Source organism: Pteronotus mesoamericanus, unplaced genomic scaffold (genome assembly GCF_021234165.1).
Source record: "Pteronotus mesoamericanus isolate MK-2021 breed Mesoamerican mustached bat unplaced genomic scaffold, CSHL_Meso_final contig_130, whole genome shotgun sequence".
Lineage (NCBI taxonomy): Eukaryota > Metazoa > Chordata > Mammalia > Chiroptera > Mormoopidae > Pteronotus > Pteronotus mesoamericanus.
In genome coordinates this window covers 1,496,084-1,511,852 of record NW_026555060.1, presented here as the reverse complement: position 1 = coordinate 1,511,852, position 15,769 = coordinate 1,496,084, and the positions used below count along the sequence as shown (strand labels likewise).

At 39.3% G+C, this 15,769-nt stretch overlaps 1 protein-coding gene across 5 annotated transcripts in view; it reads right to left on the bottom strand.

Moving 5' to 3' along the window:
- SLC4A4 (solute carrier family 4 member 4) overlaps positions 1–15,769 on the bottom strand; it is a 288,470-nt gene that overhangs the window by 110,031 nt on the left and 162,670 nt on the right. For all 5 annotated transcript variants that reach the window (XM_054591433.1, XM_054591425.1, XM_054591416.1 and 2 more), the window contains exons 7-10: positions 9,755–9,912; positions 2,627–2,714; positions 1,436–1,590; positions 552–665 (exon numbers count right to left, since the gene is read on the bottom strand). In XM_054591433.1, the coding sequence (XP_054447408.1) occupies positions 552–665; positions 1,436–1,590; positions 2,627–2,714; positions 9,755–9,912 (515 nt within the window). The remainder of the gene's footprint in view (positions 1–551; positions 666–1,435; positions 1,591–2,626; positions 2,715–9,754; positions 9,913–15,769) is intronic.

The following is a 15,769-nucleotide window of genomic DNA, read 5'->3' as shown; positions in this document are numbered from 1 at the left end:
AACAGCTGGTACACTGTTCATTCCTCCTGTCATATATACCCACCCACAATCTCCCCAATTTTCTCTCTAATACCCCCTCACTCCCCTCCACTTTGGGCACACTGGCCACCGTGCCAACCCAGCACATACCAGGCTCACGGCTGCCCCTTCTCAAAACCCCAGCTCTATATGGTCTGTCTCCCACCTTCTTTGGCACTTTCCTCAGATGCGGGGATCATCTGTAAGGCCATCCCTGGCCACCCTGTATAAAAAATCTTTCTCCCATCACAAACTTGCTACTTCTCTTTTGTTTTTTCCCCATAAAACCATCACCACATTCCTCTGTTCGCTCTCTGTTTGTCTCCACCACTACAAAGACAGACCTCCAAGGACCGGGGTTTTGGCTCAGCTCACTGCTGCATCCCCACGGGCTGTGACTATTAGGTACACCAACAATATCTGTTGGCTGAACAGATGTGCAACTCAGGGAACAAAATGCTGATAGAAGGATGAAGGGAAATTGAGATCTAGGGAGAACCTCATTGTAAGTGAAAAAAGAATCCATTAGTTACCGTCCAGTTCTCTGTAATTCTTCACTGTCCCCATGTCCTCCTCCTCCATGGCCTCCATCATGGGGTGTGTCCCCATTCATCTGAACATTCTCTCCACCCGAGTACATATTCTTTCTAAGAGAACAGAGCCCAAGAGAATATTAGCTTATTGTACTTACCTGCCTCTCAGCTAATGAAGAGGTGAGCCGAAAAATCCTTTGGGAGAAAGGCCATTATTCTCTTCTGCTATCCTAACAGACAATTCTGAAAGTGTTAATTTAGAGCCAAGGCAAATGCCTGGAGGAACGGAAAAGCTGAACAAATTGTATATTGTATAAGTGGCAACCCACATCACCTGGAAAATAACAGATATCCAGAAAATGGCTTCTCCTCAATTGTCTCAATTTCTTTTTTTTTTTTAATTTTTATTTTTCCCTGGTATTTCCCTTTATTTTCTAATTATATTTTTCCCATTACCATTTATCCCCCTAATACCCCCTCCCGCCTGCAATCACCACACTGGTGTCCATGTCCGTGAGTCCTTCCTCCTTTTCGCTCGGTCCCTCCACCCCCTTCACTCAATTTCTTAACCTCTTAAATCTATAGGGCCTCATCTTGTGTAAAATGACCTTTCCACATGCACAGGGAGTCCCCAGAACATCTCCAAAGAATCTCAGAGAGCTCTAATTTGCAATCACCAAAGAACATCACAACATATAACATTCATTTTACAGTGTCAATGAAATGTCAAAGCAAGGCACATATGTGATTCATTTGAGATGAGATAATACATCAAGTTAAATGGGAATCTAAAAATATTAGGGCAGTTGCCTGACTCCATTTCCTTTGCCAAACATAACCTCCTTCTCAAGGTTTAACACCCTCACAACTGCTTGATAATTTACCTTTTGTCAGATGATGGAAGACTCTTAGGAGGCTCTATCCTGATCGCTGGATCCCACTCCCCAGGAGGAAGGACAATGACTTCATCTAGGAACTCATCAATGCCAGCAATCAGGTCCTGCCTATCTTTTGCTTTATAAGCAATGTCATGGAACACCTAAGGAAAAATAGGAGAGGTTCTAATCCAGCATAACAGGTCTTCGCATGCCTCACATATCCAGCCTGCAGAATGCAATCCACAACCCACTTTAATATTACTATAACCACACTCTCCGATTTCCTGTTATTCTGTGCGCCCCAAAATATTTCAGTAATAAACCCAAAGGCTATATGGAGAGTCATGAGAAAACAAATGGCTGTTTCTCTTATATGTTTTTTCCTATCAGGACTGTAAAATAACATTGCCTTTCACCTCCCACCGGTATGTAGCATTATTGATATGGTTGCTATGGAAACCTTTTGAATATAACTTGGGGAAATATACTGAAGAGTCATTCCCTGAAATAAAAACTACCAGGACAAACCCCTGCCGATAATTCAAGAAGCAAAAGTTCAAGCTGAGTGTTAAGACTGGGTTAAGACCCAAACACTGCAGCTTTCAAACACACAAATAATGTTAGCTATTAAAGAAAGAAAAATCGGAGTTATACTAGCAACATATAAAGCAAAGGGCTTTGAGTAGGTGATCCTCTGTGCAGCTATGAAAGGCTGAGGATATGTGTAAGGGACTTTCAGATGACCAGCTAGGTGAGAAGAATGGGACAACTGACAAGAGGAGTGAGTACACTCAGGAATGTAGACAGGGCCTCTCTGTTTATCTAGTTATCAAGGCAATAACTAAACCATCTAAGGCAGCAAATGCTCCATACCTTTTATGCAAATATGCAAAGGCGGCACTTCCTGAATGCATATCATGCAATTAGAATGATGTGGTTGCCAGCCTTCTTTACAATGAGGTACAGCCATTCATGGCAAAAAAGCTGACATCTACATGGTTTTCAAAAGTAAATTTTATGTTGGAATAAAACATATCTTCCTTTATTTTCTAAACTTTTTTTTATTCTTAAAACTAACGTATGTTAAGTATTCTTTAAAAAGTTCAAGTCACTGTAGTAACTGACAGTGACAGCCAAAGCACAGTGTGAAAGCACCCAAGTGAGACCTCCAGAGGTCCCCGCTTCCCAGCTCCCTACCTCATCAGACATCAAGGTGGCAATGGCTCTGCCAATCTCGTGGTAGGACTTGGCTTTCCCCTTAGGACCTAGGAGAATGAATAAGAACCTAATGGAAGAGAAAAGAAGGAAAGGCTGTAACACACATTTCATCAAACTCAAAATCCATAAAACTGAGACATGTTTATCCTAGTTCATAAAAACGTTAGGCCTAGAATTCATCTTCAAACAAAGGTAATGTTCTTGGTAATACGACAAATACACTGTCAGCTACAGTGAAACATAATTCGTTGAGTTTATTTGGAGAAGTCAGCATGGAAACCTGAAAAGCTTCTTCACCAAGAAGGAAAGGTTCATTTGCTCTTTCTTTTTTAAACTTTCTTTTCTCTCCCTTTCTACTGAATGGAGGGGGAAAAAACCCATTATAGAAAATAACTAGAAATATTTAGTACATCCCTATAGTTCTCTGACTTTTCCTTACCTCAAATGGGCATCACATATGATCTTCTCCACACGTTTAAGAAATTTTCTACCCAGAAGTGACTGGGGGTCAGCAAAACCTAAGACTTTTATAAGTAAGCCACACGCTGACAGTCAAAAGTAAAGAAAGAGAAATAGGAAAAAAAATTCAAAATAAAGCATCGTACACATTTAAAGGTTTTTGCCTGTATGTGTGTGTGTGTGGGGGGGGGGGTGTCCTCATTTTTCCTTTCAAATTTGTTTTCTTGATCATGCTCAGGCACCGCTCTGTAGTAAGTAGGTCCTGAAAACTGCAGTAATAAGTTTATCTTCATTTAGGTTCACCTCTTATCATGGTGGAAGAAACCCCTCACTGACCACAAGAGTAAAGATGCATGTCTCAACTAGGGAGGAGGAAGCCTAATATGCAAATGATATAAAAAAATATACTAAAGACAACATCGGATAAATGCCAGCCTTGCTTTTGATCATGTCTTACCTAACACAAAAACAATGAGATCAATGAAAATGATCACATCATATATTTGCACAGCTTTTTAAAGCTTGACAAAGCATTTCACATTCATCACCTCACTTAAACTCCACACAACCCTTTGCAATAAGGACGAGTATCCTATTCCTGTTTTATGGTGAAGGAACCAAGGCTCAGGGAGGTTAATGGATGAGCCCAAAGACTGTGCCTGGTAAATGAGATAGAGTAGATAGGCCTTCCTACCACTTGTTCTTTTCAGCACACAATTCTGCTTAATATCACCTGTCCAACCTATATACAAGGGTTGTGATTCAATACAGAAAGCCTATCCAACATCTCTCCTGGGGAAAGATGTTGTGAATATTTAGCTGGGGGCAAGAAATCTTACATAAAATTTTATGGGACCAGGAATGGCATAGGATTTAGCTCAGTGAAACTTTATATTTTACTTATATATTTATATACCTTACTTTAAATAAAAAAGGATTGATAGCATGTACTTTTGAATGTATTATGGTCTATTCCCCTTGAATAGACACTTCATTTTTTTCATTATAAAATTCAATCGAAAGAAGAAAAAAACATAAATTAAGAATATAAGAAGCTATCTGAAAGTATGGATACTCCAATTTTATCTCAGAATAACCACAAAGTCATTCATTATTTATTTGCTTAGAAACCAGTTCTGGAGTGGGCCCAAAGCTCACTTTCAACTGTTATAGGAGATGAAATAGCAAAAGCAATCAGCAGGCACAAAAGTCTGTTCAAGGAATAAATGAAGTCACTATTGGAATTGGATTTTAGTTCTTCTAACACTGAAGTTCAATTGATACTAGAACTTTTCTTCCTTTGAGGCTGGACTTAAATTATATACCACTACATGTAGTTTATACAGTGCTCCTTTTTGACAGAAAAATGTATTTTTCTAAAGGAACTGACCACTTATTTGAGTGCAACACATGCAAAAAATATTTAACCACTAAAGCAAGACACAAATTAAGAAACACCTATAGTACTGGTCACAGTTTTCCACCCCATCTGCCTGTCTACCCATGGCCAGCTGTCAGGAAGGACAATAACGGTGTAATTTTAGGTAAAGGGGACAAGTGCAGCACAGCAAGAGAAAATGGACGTCTGGATCTTTTACTTGATACATTTTTAAATAATGAGGTTCCGTTGTCTGCTATTTTTTTTATTATTCCAATGTATCTAAATATTAGTTTTTCAGTAACAGATGTATATGTCTAAAACCTTTCCAGAACAACTCTGTACCTCCTCTTGCCTCTCCCTAGCATTTCCATCATGATTATAGTTCACAAATGCACATTGTAGACATGCACATTTATCAACTGACATATGAGTTAATTTCCAGATTGACTACATGGCAACAAAGCCAAAATATTGTCTTGTTAAACAATGAGTAAAATACTCTCAGTCATTAGTAGTCCTCAAATATAAACTTTGTCAGACAATGGGTGACTATTCCAGGAGCTCATGGAATGATGGAGCCTCTAAATGAAATCCTATGAGATGAGGGCATACATTTTCTTAAAAAAAAAAAACAACAACAAAACTTATTGAATTTATTAGGTGAACATTAGTTAATAAAATTACATAGGTTTCAAGTGCACATTTCTATAATACATCATCTGTATATTGTATTGTGTGTTCACCATCCAAAATAAACTCTTTCCATCTCCATTTATCCCCCTTTTACCCTCTTCTATCTCCCACACCCCCCTTTTCCTCTTGTAATCATCATACCGTTGTCTGTGTCTATGAAGCTCTTTTTCAATCCTTTCACCTTTTTCACCGAGCCCCCAACCCACCTCCCTTCTAGTAGCTGTGAGTCTGTTCTCTGTATCTATGAATCTGTTTCTATTTTGTTTGTTTATTTTGTTCATTAGGTTCCACATACAAGTGAGATCATATAGTATTTGTCTTTCTCTGACTGGCTTTTTTTTATGTAGCATAACACTTTCCAGAGCCATCCATGTTGTCGCAAAAGGTAAGATTTCTTTTTTTTTTTAGGGCTGAGTAGTATTTGCTGTGTAAATATACCACAGCATTTTTTTATCCATTCATCTTACTGATGGGCCCTTCAAAGGGTCCAAATCTTGGTTGTTGTAAATAACACTGCAATGAACATAGGGATGCATATGTTCTTTTGAATTAGTGTTTCGGTTTTATTATAATTATTTACTCTGACTTCTGCTAAATAGTTCCAGAGAATGAGCTGAAGTAGCAGACCAATGGTGAATATAACATGTATCATAGCAAAACCCAATATATGAGAATTATAATGTTTCAGTGATTTCATTAAATTAGACACAAAAGTATAATTCCTCTTTCTTAGGTAATTTGATTTATATACAGGTAATTGTATGTGTGTGTACACACACATACGTACATATATAAATAATTTTATTCTTTGATGAAAAGTCATCGAATGCCAAATAGAAATAAAGTGTTACATATCAGTTAAAATTTTTGCATTACTCCAGTCAGGAATCATTCAGTAAATCTATCTCCTTAAAATTATAAAGAGAATAAGAGAGAACATCTGGCCATCTTTAAGTAGCATGAAATATCACCTCAAGTGGAGAATTTCACCTGCAGAAATGGAGACCCTTAGATCTCTAATTCCTGTTGTTGAAATAAGCATGAAAGATTTGGGAAAGCAGAACAACTCATCCAGTTAAAGTTCCTTTCTGCTTGAAATGTGTTCTCTCCCCTTTAAACCTCAAAGAAGCAAAAGCTGTTACCACTTTTATGATAGAAGCACATCTTGCCAAACTCAGCTTTTTATAATGTACTGAAAACTGCTTTCATGACCCAAGTTGTATTTTTTGTCAATGGACAGATGTTATTTTTAACCAGAAGCTTTCTTCTTTATTAACAAATTAGAGTAAACATCACATTTGTGTGGCTGGATGGGCACGCAGATGTTGACAGCTGGGGGTAAAAAAATTAATTTATGTGACTGAGTTCTTTTGATTCACTCATAACCAGAAATAACTCATAGTTGGGCTTTTTAACAGTGCCTAGTTGTCTCTGGAATCTTCATGAGGCGCTTCTACTCTTGTGAGCTTTTTCATACAACCGATTACGCCTGGAGAGGATGCCTGTAGCATTTTCCACAACAAAAATGAGTGCCAGATGAATGGTGTCCGGAACCAAGGGACAATACTCACATTTACAAAATAATTACAGGCAGAAACAGAGCATAATATCAGAAAAAGAGCCAGCCTTCCTAAACCACTCAATCTTTTAGAAAGGATGTACACCCCCCTTCCTGATATATCACAGCTATTTCTAGAATAAACTCAGCATTTACCATCCTTTACTCCCTTCTCTCAAAACAACAGCGAATCAAATAACCCATTATTCATATTTAGCAGCTTTGGGAAATGTGGCTGAACTGCAGCTTCCACAAAGGATTCATGAAGGCCACAAACCAACCATAACCAACCACATTACTTACATAAACAGCAGCTAGCAATTGTGTTAAACAAGGCCAAACTGAACTAGCAGGACCTCCATCAGGAGCTCTCTAATAGGATGTTTCATGGTTTTGACAAAGTACAAACTACATTGTTTAGGCAAATAATTATTTATAACATAAAATATATATTAACTTACAGTGAAACTAAAGAGGTAAACATTCTAATGTTTTACAGGGCTAGAACTCCCTGAATAACTATTTGTCCTGGATGTGATAATCAAGGCCAGGAAAGGACAAACCTATCAGGGGCTTTTATTACCTTTTATGGGAAAACACTAAAGTATTTTATTCTGGCCTATTCTAGATATTGCCTTAGATTCTCCCTAAAAGCCTGGACTCACAGTCAGAAATTGGCAATTCTATTTCTAGCATTGATAGTGGACCTTCTCTTTGCTGCCATCTTTCAACTGTAAAATGGGGATAATAATATTTATCCCCTACATAACTCAAAGTATGAGTTGGTAGCAGCTTCTATGGATAGACGACGATTACAGCAAGCAAGGGGCATGCAAGACACTAGGAAAATCATAGTGTCCCCTGCTAAGTGACCAAACGAAGCTCAAAAGGCAGTTTGTTTGCTTTCCCATGGATGGGAAGAATGGCCCCTAAGTAGATAACACTCCTTATAAACAGAAAGCTAAAATAGATCAGCTGAATAACAGACTAGAGAAACTTGTGAATGCCACACAAGCTGAAGTCCTAGAGCTCTACTTCCTAAAAGGTACCTAGTAGTAATACCATTTATTATAAATAATTGCAATAAGCATAAGAGCATAACTTTCCTCTACCTTCAAAAGCGAAAACGATCATTACAGATGTGCACAAAAGCAGACTTTCAGGTCTCCCTGCAGTACAACGGGGTAGCGTGCATGTTAGAGACATGGCTGCATGCAGAGGCTGAGCTTCACAATAACTACCACATTCCTCGTGGGATTTCCTTTATTGGATTTCACAGGATGCAGCCATTGTAAACAGCCCCACATTACTCATACACAAAAAACCTAATGAGACTCCCTACTCGGTGATTACAGCTTGCACTGGTTCAGAGGACAGCAAATGGATAAAGCTATTTCCTGGAAAAATGTTAACATGCTAGGATATATTGTTCAGATTATTGCCCCAAAATAGTTTTATGACATTATCGAATAACATTTGCTTGAATTGCTGGGCTCCTTTTGTTAATTCTAATGGCGCTGCCTTTCACCTCTAGACTGCTGCCACGCTCCAGTACAGGAGAAAAGAATGAGACAAGCAGAAAAGATGATAAGAGGGACACAAAGATGGTCATAATTTGCTGCTCAATAAACTCACAGTATTGGTAAGTAAAAAGTCTGAAAGTATTTTTTTATTTGTAGCTTTTAAAGAGAAATAATAAAAATGAAAAAGCAAGAGCAATTTTATACTTGCTCTTCTGGGAATATTTCTTTTTCCTTTCAAGCCCCGTAAAGCTTTTCCAAAGAGATGTAAGTAAAACCATAGGGTGTTTTATTCAGCTATGGTCTGAGTCAGCCCAGGTAACTGATCTGATAGAATGTCAAGGTTCTGCTGGCATGTTTTCAAGCAAAAAGCTAAGTTAGAGAAAGCATAAATCATGATAATTCCATTGATTGAATACGCAATGATCATCTCCTTTCCTCTGCTATTGTCCAATGACTACCTAATAATGATGAGTATTACTCCCATTAAGTGTAAAAAAAAAAAATAGGAAAAAATACCTGTATGATCAGAAAGAATGTCCTGTAACCTATAAATTGGGAGACAATAAAAGAAATGTTCCCCTAATTTTCCTCCTAATTTGGCTCAACACAAACGTTGAGCCCCTTGTCACGGTTGGTAAAGCATGCTCAGCCCATGTGAGGTCACTGAGGTGTGGCCATGTCCCTGCCTGCTCACCTGGGGAAACCTAAAAAAGGGAAAAATCACCTGTCCTTGCTCTGGGACCCACAAAAAGCACAAACACACCCAAAAGTTCCTACTCTGAAGGAGGTAATTTTCAGATATCAATTTGAAGATTACAAACATCTCTTCAGACTCTCCTTCAGCACAAGTTTAAGTGAAGCATTAACTTCTATTCACTTACTGTATTCCCTAAGTCAAGCTTCCTAACTCTATTGGGCACAGATTCAGAGGGAGATAAAGAGGATTAGTTCAAAGATACTGTGCAGTATATGGATTACATGGTTATAGTAATAGTAATATGCTTCCTTTAAAATGAAAATCTATGCAACAGAACAGCAAAGTGTGCAAATGTAAGCCTACAGCTTTAAAATTTTTATGTCTGTATATATACATATATGCATGCACACAATTTTCTGATAAAAAATAGAGCAACTAAAAGCAACTCTCACCTCTGAACCAATTACCATCTTTATGAGCTAGGGCAAGTTACTTAAACTCTAAGACTCAGTTTCTTCATCTATAAAATTCATATACCAACCATTTATACTTAAATATTATTGTGAGGCTTAATTAGACCAATCCATAGGAAGTAACTAGTACATGGTCCAAGAAATTGTTTTGTTATCATGATTACTACTATATAAGTGTTAAGTCCTGTGACAGCATGAAAGTCAGATTAAACCATTACTTCAAATCATACCTTTCCAATATGCTCACTCTCATCATCATTCTATTGAGAGAAGATTTCCCTATAACTGCACTGTAGGCCCCCGCATGTCAGGGATCAGCTTACCTGGTGGGCACAGGGACCTCAGTTAGGGCTCCCAGCATGACAGCCTGCTGTAGTCGAACAAAGGCAATGAAAGGCATATCCAAGAAGTCGACCTCACCAACAAGCACGTTGGAGGCTTCTGCATCACGAGGCAGTTTTTTCATGAACTTGTTCTTCAGCTGCATGGAAAGAGCCAAGAAAACACAACTTATTTCCAGAGAAGGGAACAGAAGAAACACTCCATATATCACTCAAGGGAATTCCTGTATATGAGTCTACATGCAACAGGATCTAGTTGTAGCCATCTTCCTATTATGTTTAACCATTCTATTAAACATTTCTCTGTACTTTGGATTAAAAAATATTGATGATATAATACCATGGTTTACATATAAAGCAATGTTTACATATAAGACAATTTGCTTATTGACTCATTCAATTAAATACGTGTTGGGAGTCTACTAAGAGCCAGGCACTGATCTAAGACCTAGGGAAACAGGGAAGGATCTGCCAATTACATGTCCTCCTTGGGCTCATATTCCAGCATGGGAGAAATAAAATATGATTTGAAGTAGTGATAAGTGCTAAGAAAAAAATAAATAAAATCATTAAGAGGGTACTTTAGGTAGCGGGGTCAGGAAAGGCCTCTGAAAAAATACATTAGACATTGGAGTAAGGGGACAATCCGTGAAAAGATCTGGGTACAGAACATTCCAGGCAAAGAGAAGAGCAAGCATAAAACTTCTGAGATGGGAAAGAAGCTGGCAGTTAGGGGAAATAATAAGGCAAGTGTGATGGCAGCTGAAGGAGCAATGGGGGGAAGGTGGCAGCAAACGAAGTTGCATAGGCCACAGTGCAAATGGGGCGAGGGACTAGATGGTGAGGACCTTGAAGACCACAGTCAGGAGTCCTGGATGTTTTAGGCGGGACTTGCCCACTGTAAGTCCAAGCGGAAAGGTGGAGTAGTAAAAAGGCATACATTTCAGAGATGTTACCATGTAAATAATACCTACAACCGTAGGACAGAATCACACAAGCTCAGGTATGAGTGTAGCTAGAGAAGAAGAGTAAGATCTAAACCCTGAATCACTCTAGCTTTTCTAGGAATGGGAGGAGCTGTTGGCAGAGGACACTGGGAAACTGCAGCCAGTGAGGTAGGGGGACAATCAGGACTTAACAGTCAGGTGAAGGAAGGGCTCAATGAGGAAAGCAGATCAGCTAAGTCAAAGGCAGCTGAAAGCTCAAATAAATCATAACTAAGAATGGAAATAAAAGAAGAAGAATGGACCAATGAATCTGGTGAGATGGAGGTGCTGGGTGATCTTGACAAGAGCTATTACAGTGGACGCCCAGCAGAAAATGAGAGGTGAAGAAATGGAGACATAGAGTACAGATAATTATTTTGAAAAATGTTGCTACCAAGAAAAGCCAAAAAATGGAGGGTAGGTGGAAGAAGATATACAATAGGAGACTTTTTTTAATGGAAAATATGATAACACTTTGGAATGTTAATTAGAATGATCTAGTAGAGGCAGAATATTGCTGCATTGGAGATAGCAGATCACTTCAAAATCTACTCAAGCAACCTTGAACTATTGAGAAGAGCCTATCCATGCCACAAGTAGAGGGGTTATCTTCAGATGGAGAGTTTATCAATCTGAACTAGGGAAAGCAGGCTTTATGGGTACAGATGGGACATTTGGTGGCGCAAAGATGAGGGCTTCTGAAGACGCCCATTTTTGCAGTGAAATACAAGTGAGCTGACAGTGAGGAGGACAGGGAGGTATGTGTGAGTTTGAGTACAGTGGTAAAATGTGAAGCGGTTTTCTTGGAGAGTGAAAGTTGCTTAAGACAGTGACTTTGAAAGCTTATCTGGTAGGTATGATTCCCTATGGCCCTTCCCTTTCCAACTCTGACTAAGAATAGGGTTGTTTAAGCATCCTTCAGTGAGTGGGAAATGCCTCCCACAGCTCAAGGAAAACATTTCAACAATCACAGAAGGATGGAGATAAGAATTTTGCAGGACCATATGAAAGGCAGACTTCTGATATTTTCCTACCAATATAAATGTCTCTCCCCTCAAGTCAAAAGTTCCCAGCGCACTTAGTATTTTGTGCCATGGATTATCACTTAGAAGGGAAGTGGCAGGAATGGCCCAATTTTCCCCATTAATAAAAAAGTTATAGTTACACTTTCTTTTCAATTTCTATTTAAAGAGTTCTTAATTAGGGGAAAATAAGTGTAATGAAAACTGATCTCTAAAATTCCACCACCCTCTGTAGCATTTTAATGGGATTTTCCCCTTAAATTTGGTACTTTTTATACGAGAAGAAAACTATGACCAAAAAAAACCCCAAAAAACAAAAAACCCACAAACAAACAAGGAAGTTGGGACTAATAATTTAGCGGAAACCAAAAATTAAAAAAGCAAAGGCAAGATATATATGTTTAAGTGTTAGAAACATGACTTCCAAGCAGTAAGGGACTTTTCCAAAGTGTATTCCATTAGTACTCCAAGAAACATTAACATTAAAAATATATTATGTTTTCATTGTAAAGATATAAAAAGAGGCGCCATGGGAAGGGTCTAAAAACATCAAATTGCCAGAACTATTATTATGGCCTAGAGAAGTTACAGTAATGCACTGTTCTCTGTAACAGCGTGGGGCATGGCCAAGTGGCCCAAATGCCTAACAAAATACCACTGCCAGTGGAACATTCCCCAAACCCTTTCCGGAGAGTTCCCATCACCAGCAACACCAGATATGAAGCTCTGCAGTAGTCAGGTTTTACTCCTGCTTCTCTCCAGCACTCTGCTCTAGTTAGGCAGGTGATCTGATCATATCCATTTCTGTTGTATATACTTATCCCACAGTCATTACCAAAAACTGTCTCATTTCTGCCTTTCTAAACATCCTTCAGAGCTCAGCTCAAGCCTTTCTAACACGTCAGCCCACTTTCTTGGGAGCCTTGGAAGCACTCATTTCTGAATCACACTTTTGTCTGTGTTTAAGTTTTTTCCCCAAGTTTCTTGAAAGTTAGAACGGTTCATCCCTCATTGTACTGAACACCTACCCATTATTCACAAAATTCAGCCGTACTAAATATTTTGAGTGAAAGAAAGGAACTCTGTAGCACTAAAAATCAAACTAAAAGAACTTCACTCAGGAAAGTTAGAGAGGTTTTAAAGTGTCTTGTGTTGAGAGCCATCACTAAGCAGCAACCCGACTCACAACACATGCAGAAAATTCCAGTGAATTATGCGCTTCCACAGAATCTTTTACTAGTACTATGGTACCTTTACTGAGAGCACTGTACCATCTTGGAAAATTAGGAGCATATTTTTAAAAGCCAAATGAAATAAAGTGTGTGCTATGCGCTCTGAATAAAAGTAGTTGTAAAGATAATGTTCTTTTAGATCAGCGTTATCTCAAACTGCGTTAGCAGCACACAACTGCTCTCAGAGATACTAAGAGCTATTCTAAAATAAAAATGTGTGGTGCTTGAGGGCCCCAGAACTCCATCCTTATGTGGCTCTTCTCTCTCTGCACACACTCTCTGGGTGATCTCATCGGGCCTCGTGTCTTTAAATACCATCTATGTGCTGATGAATCACACACTTGTATCTTTAGCCAGGACACTGTCCCTGAACTCCAGACATAACAACATCACTACTTGGATGTCTAACAGGCATTTCAAACCTCTCACATCCAAAACTGGGTCCCCCTGACAGTCCCTTCAAGCTAGCTCTTCCTCCAGTCTCCTCATCTGGTTACTGGCAACTCCATTCTGCCATCGCTCAGGTTAAAACCTTGCTGTCATCTTCAACATTTCTCTTCCTCTCGCACTCCATGTCCATTCTGTCAGCAAACCTCGTTGGGTCGGTGTTCACGGTGTGTCCAGACTCTGACCATTTCTCATCACCTTCACGGCCACCACCCCACCCACCTTCGCTGCCGCCAACCTCGTCCACATTACAATTATTTCTTTCCTGGATTATTGCTTTGGCCTCCTTGCTGGATTATCTGCTTCCGCCCTTGTACCGAGTCTATTCACCAAAGCAGTCAGAGGTCAAATCAGGACTCAGTTCATGTCTCTCCTCTGCTCAAAACCCTTTATTGGTCCCCATTTCACTAAGAAGGACGGCAGTGTCTTTATGACCACCCAGAACCCCAGCATTATGTGGCTCGCCATCAGCACCGTGACCTTATTTCTCACTGCTCTCTCCCAGTCTCTCCACCCCCGAGTACGCGAGCCTCCACGTCCTCCCTCAAACGCGTCAGGCAGACTCTTACCTCAGGGCCTTTACACCTGCCGGGACTCACTCCCTCAAGTCCTTTTCCTTCAGATCTTTATTTAAACATCACCTTCTTATCAGGGAGTTTGTCTCTGGCCACATTAATTAAACTTTCAACCTCCTTTTCCCCATAGATTCTTCTTACTCCTTTTTCCTGCTGTATTTCTCTTCTTTGTACTTATCACAGCCAAACATGTTATATGTTTTACTCATCTTCTTTATTTCCTGCCTCTCCATTAGAATGTATGCTCCATGAAGGTAGGGATATCCATCTATTATGCTCAGTGTTATACATCCCTAATGCCTAGGAGAGCGCCTGAGGAGAAAGATTCAATAAATATTCATTGAATGATGGCTATTATTTCTGCTCTTCCCAAGAATCTTTCCTACCTCCTCTCTTAAGGTCCTAGGTTCTGGACATACCACCACCACCCAGGCCACCTAAGCAGACAAAAGGCCTATATATGGCCAATATTAATAAACCCTGCCCCTGATAACAGCAACAGGTCCAAAGGATAGATGCGCGACCCAACTACAGACCAAACCCTTTTGGAAAATCAATATTTGAGTATGTAAAAATCAACCTCTCTTTCCCCTGACGTTGCTCCCCGCCATATTGAAAGGGCCTGGCACAGGACTGTCCGCATTAGGAGACAATGTGGTCCGTGTCCAAAATGAAACAGACAAAAAGCAGGCGAGAAAAAAGTCTGAAGAGCGAGATTGCTGCGTCCCCAGTCCCTGGCCCCAAGATCCTGCAGTTTCTTCATTCTGTGAACTCATCAGGAATTCTTACCAGTTACGTAAGCCAGAAAATTCCACTTGGGGCTTTATAATTAATTTGGGGTGATTCTATTTACTGAAGAGTCCAGACCCTTCACAAAAGTACATTTGTCAAATAAATTTTAGGAATGCCAGGTTAAGTAAAATTAAGTAAGTTTCTATACTACAGGCTCTCTCAGAGCCTTGGATATGCCTATATGCCTATGAATGCTTTACCTCACACTAGGAGGTAAATAAAACACATTATGCTGTAAAAACAGAGTAGAGCATGCTGCATTGGGCAGAAATTTATTCATCTACCGTTTAATCCCACTCTCCACTACATCTAATTCTCTTGCAACTTTACAGGTGTCTGCAGTGTTTAAGGCCTGGGAGCGGGCACTGCAGAGAATGGACGGACCCCACTCTCCTGAAGTGCACAGTGCAATGGAGAGACTACAGAAGTAGCTGCAATGAAAGAAAAAACATAAACACAATATGAAAGGTATGTTGTTGAAAGGGAGGTCTCAAAGTGCAGCAGTCACACCTGGCAGCAGAATTCACGAAAGGCTCTCCTTTGAATCAAAGTTTAAAGATCTCTCTACTTGTAAAGGGGAGCTCATCAAATACTGATTTATACATTATCTTTTGTAAGTACCTCAATAATATCTGATAAAGAAAAAAGTCATGACTGAAGTATGGAAACCAATTCTGGGCTTACATAATAAATTGTAAACAATAATAAAACACTAAGAAAAAAGTATAAACATGAAGCTAAAAGATGCAGAGTAACCCAGAAATTACAAAGAACAATGAAAGATAATGAAAGCAAGAACAGACTCTAAGGACTTTCACATCGGGCTGAAATCACCCAATAAACTCATCTGGATTGAATTCCAAGGATAAAGTTTGACATTCCTTTCTTATAGATCATTAGTTGATTCTCCAAGGGATACCCAGCCTGGATTTTATGCAGGGTC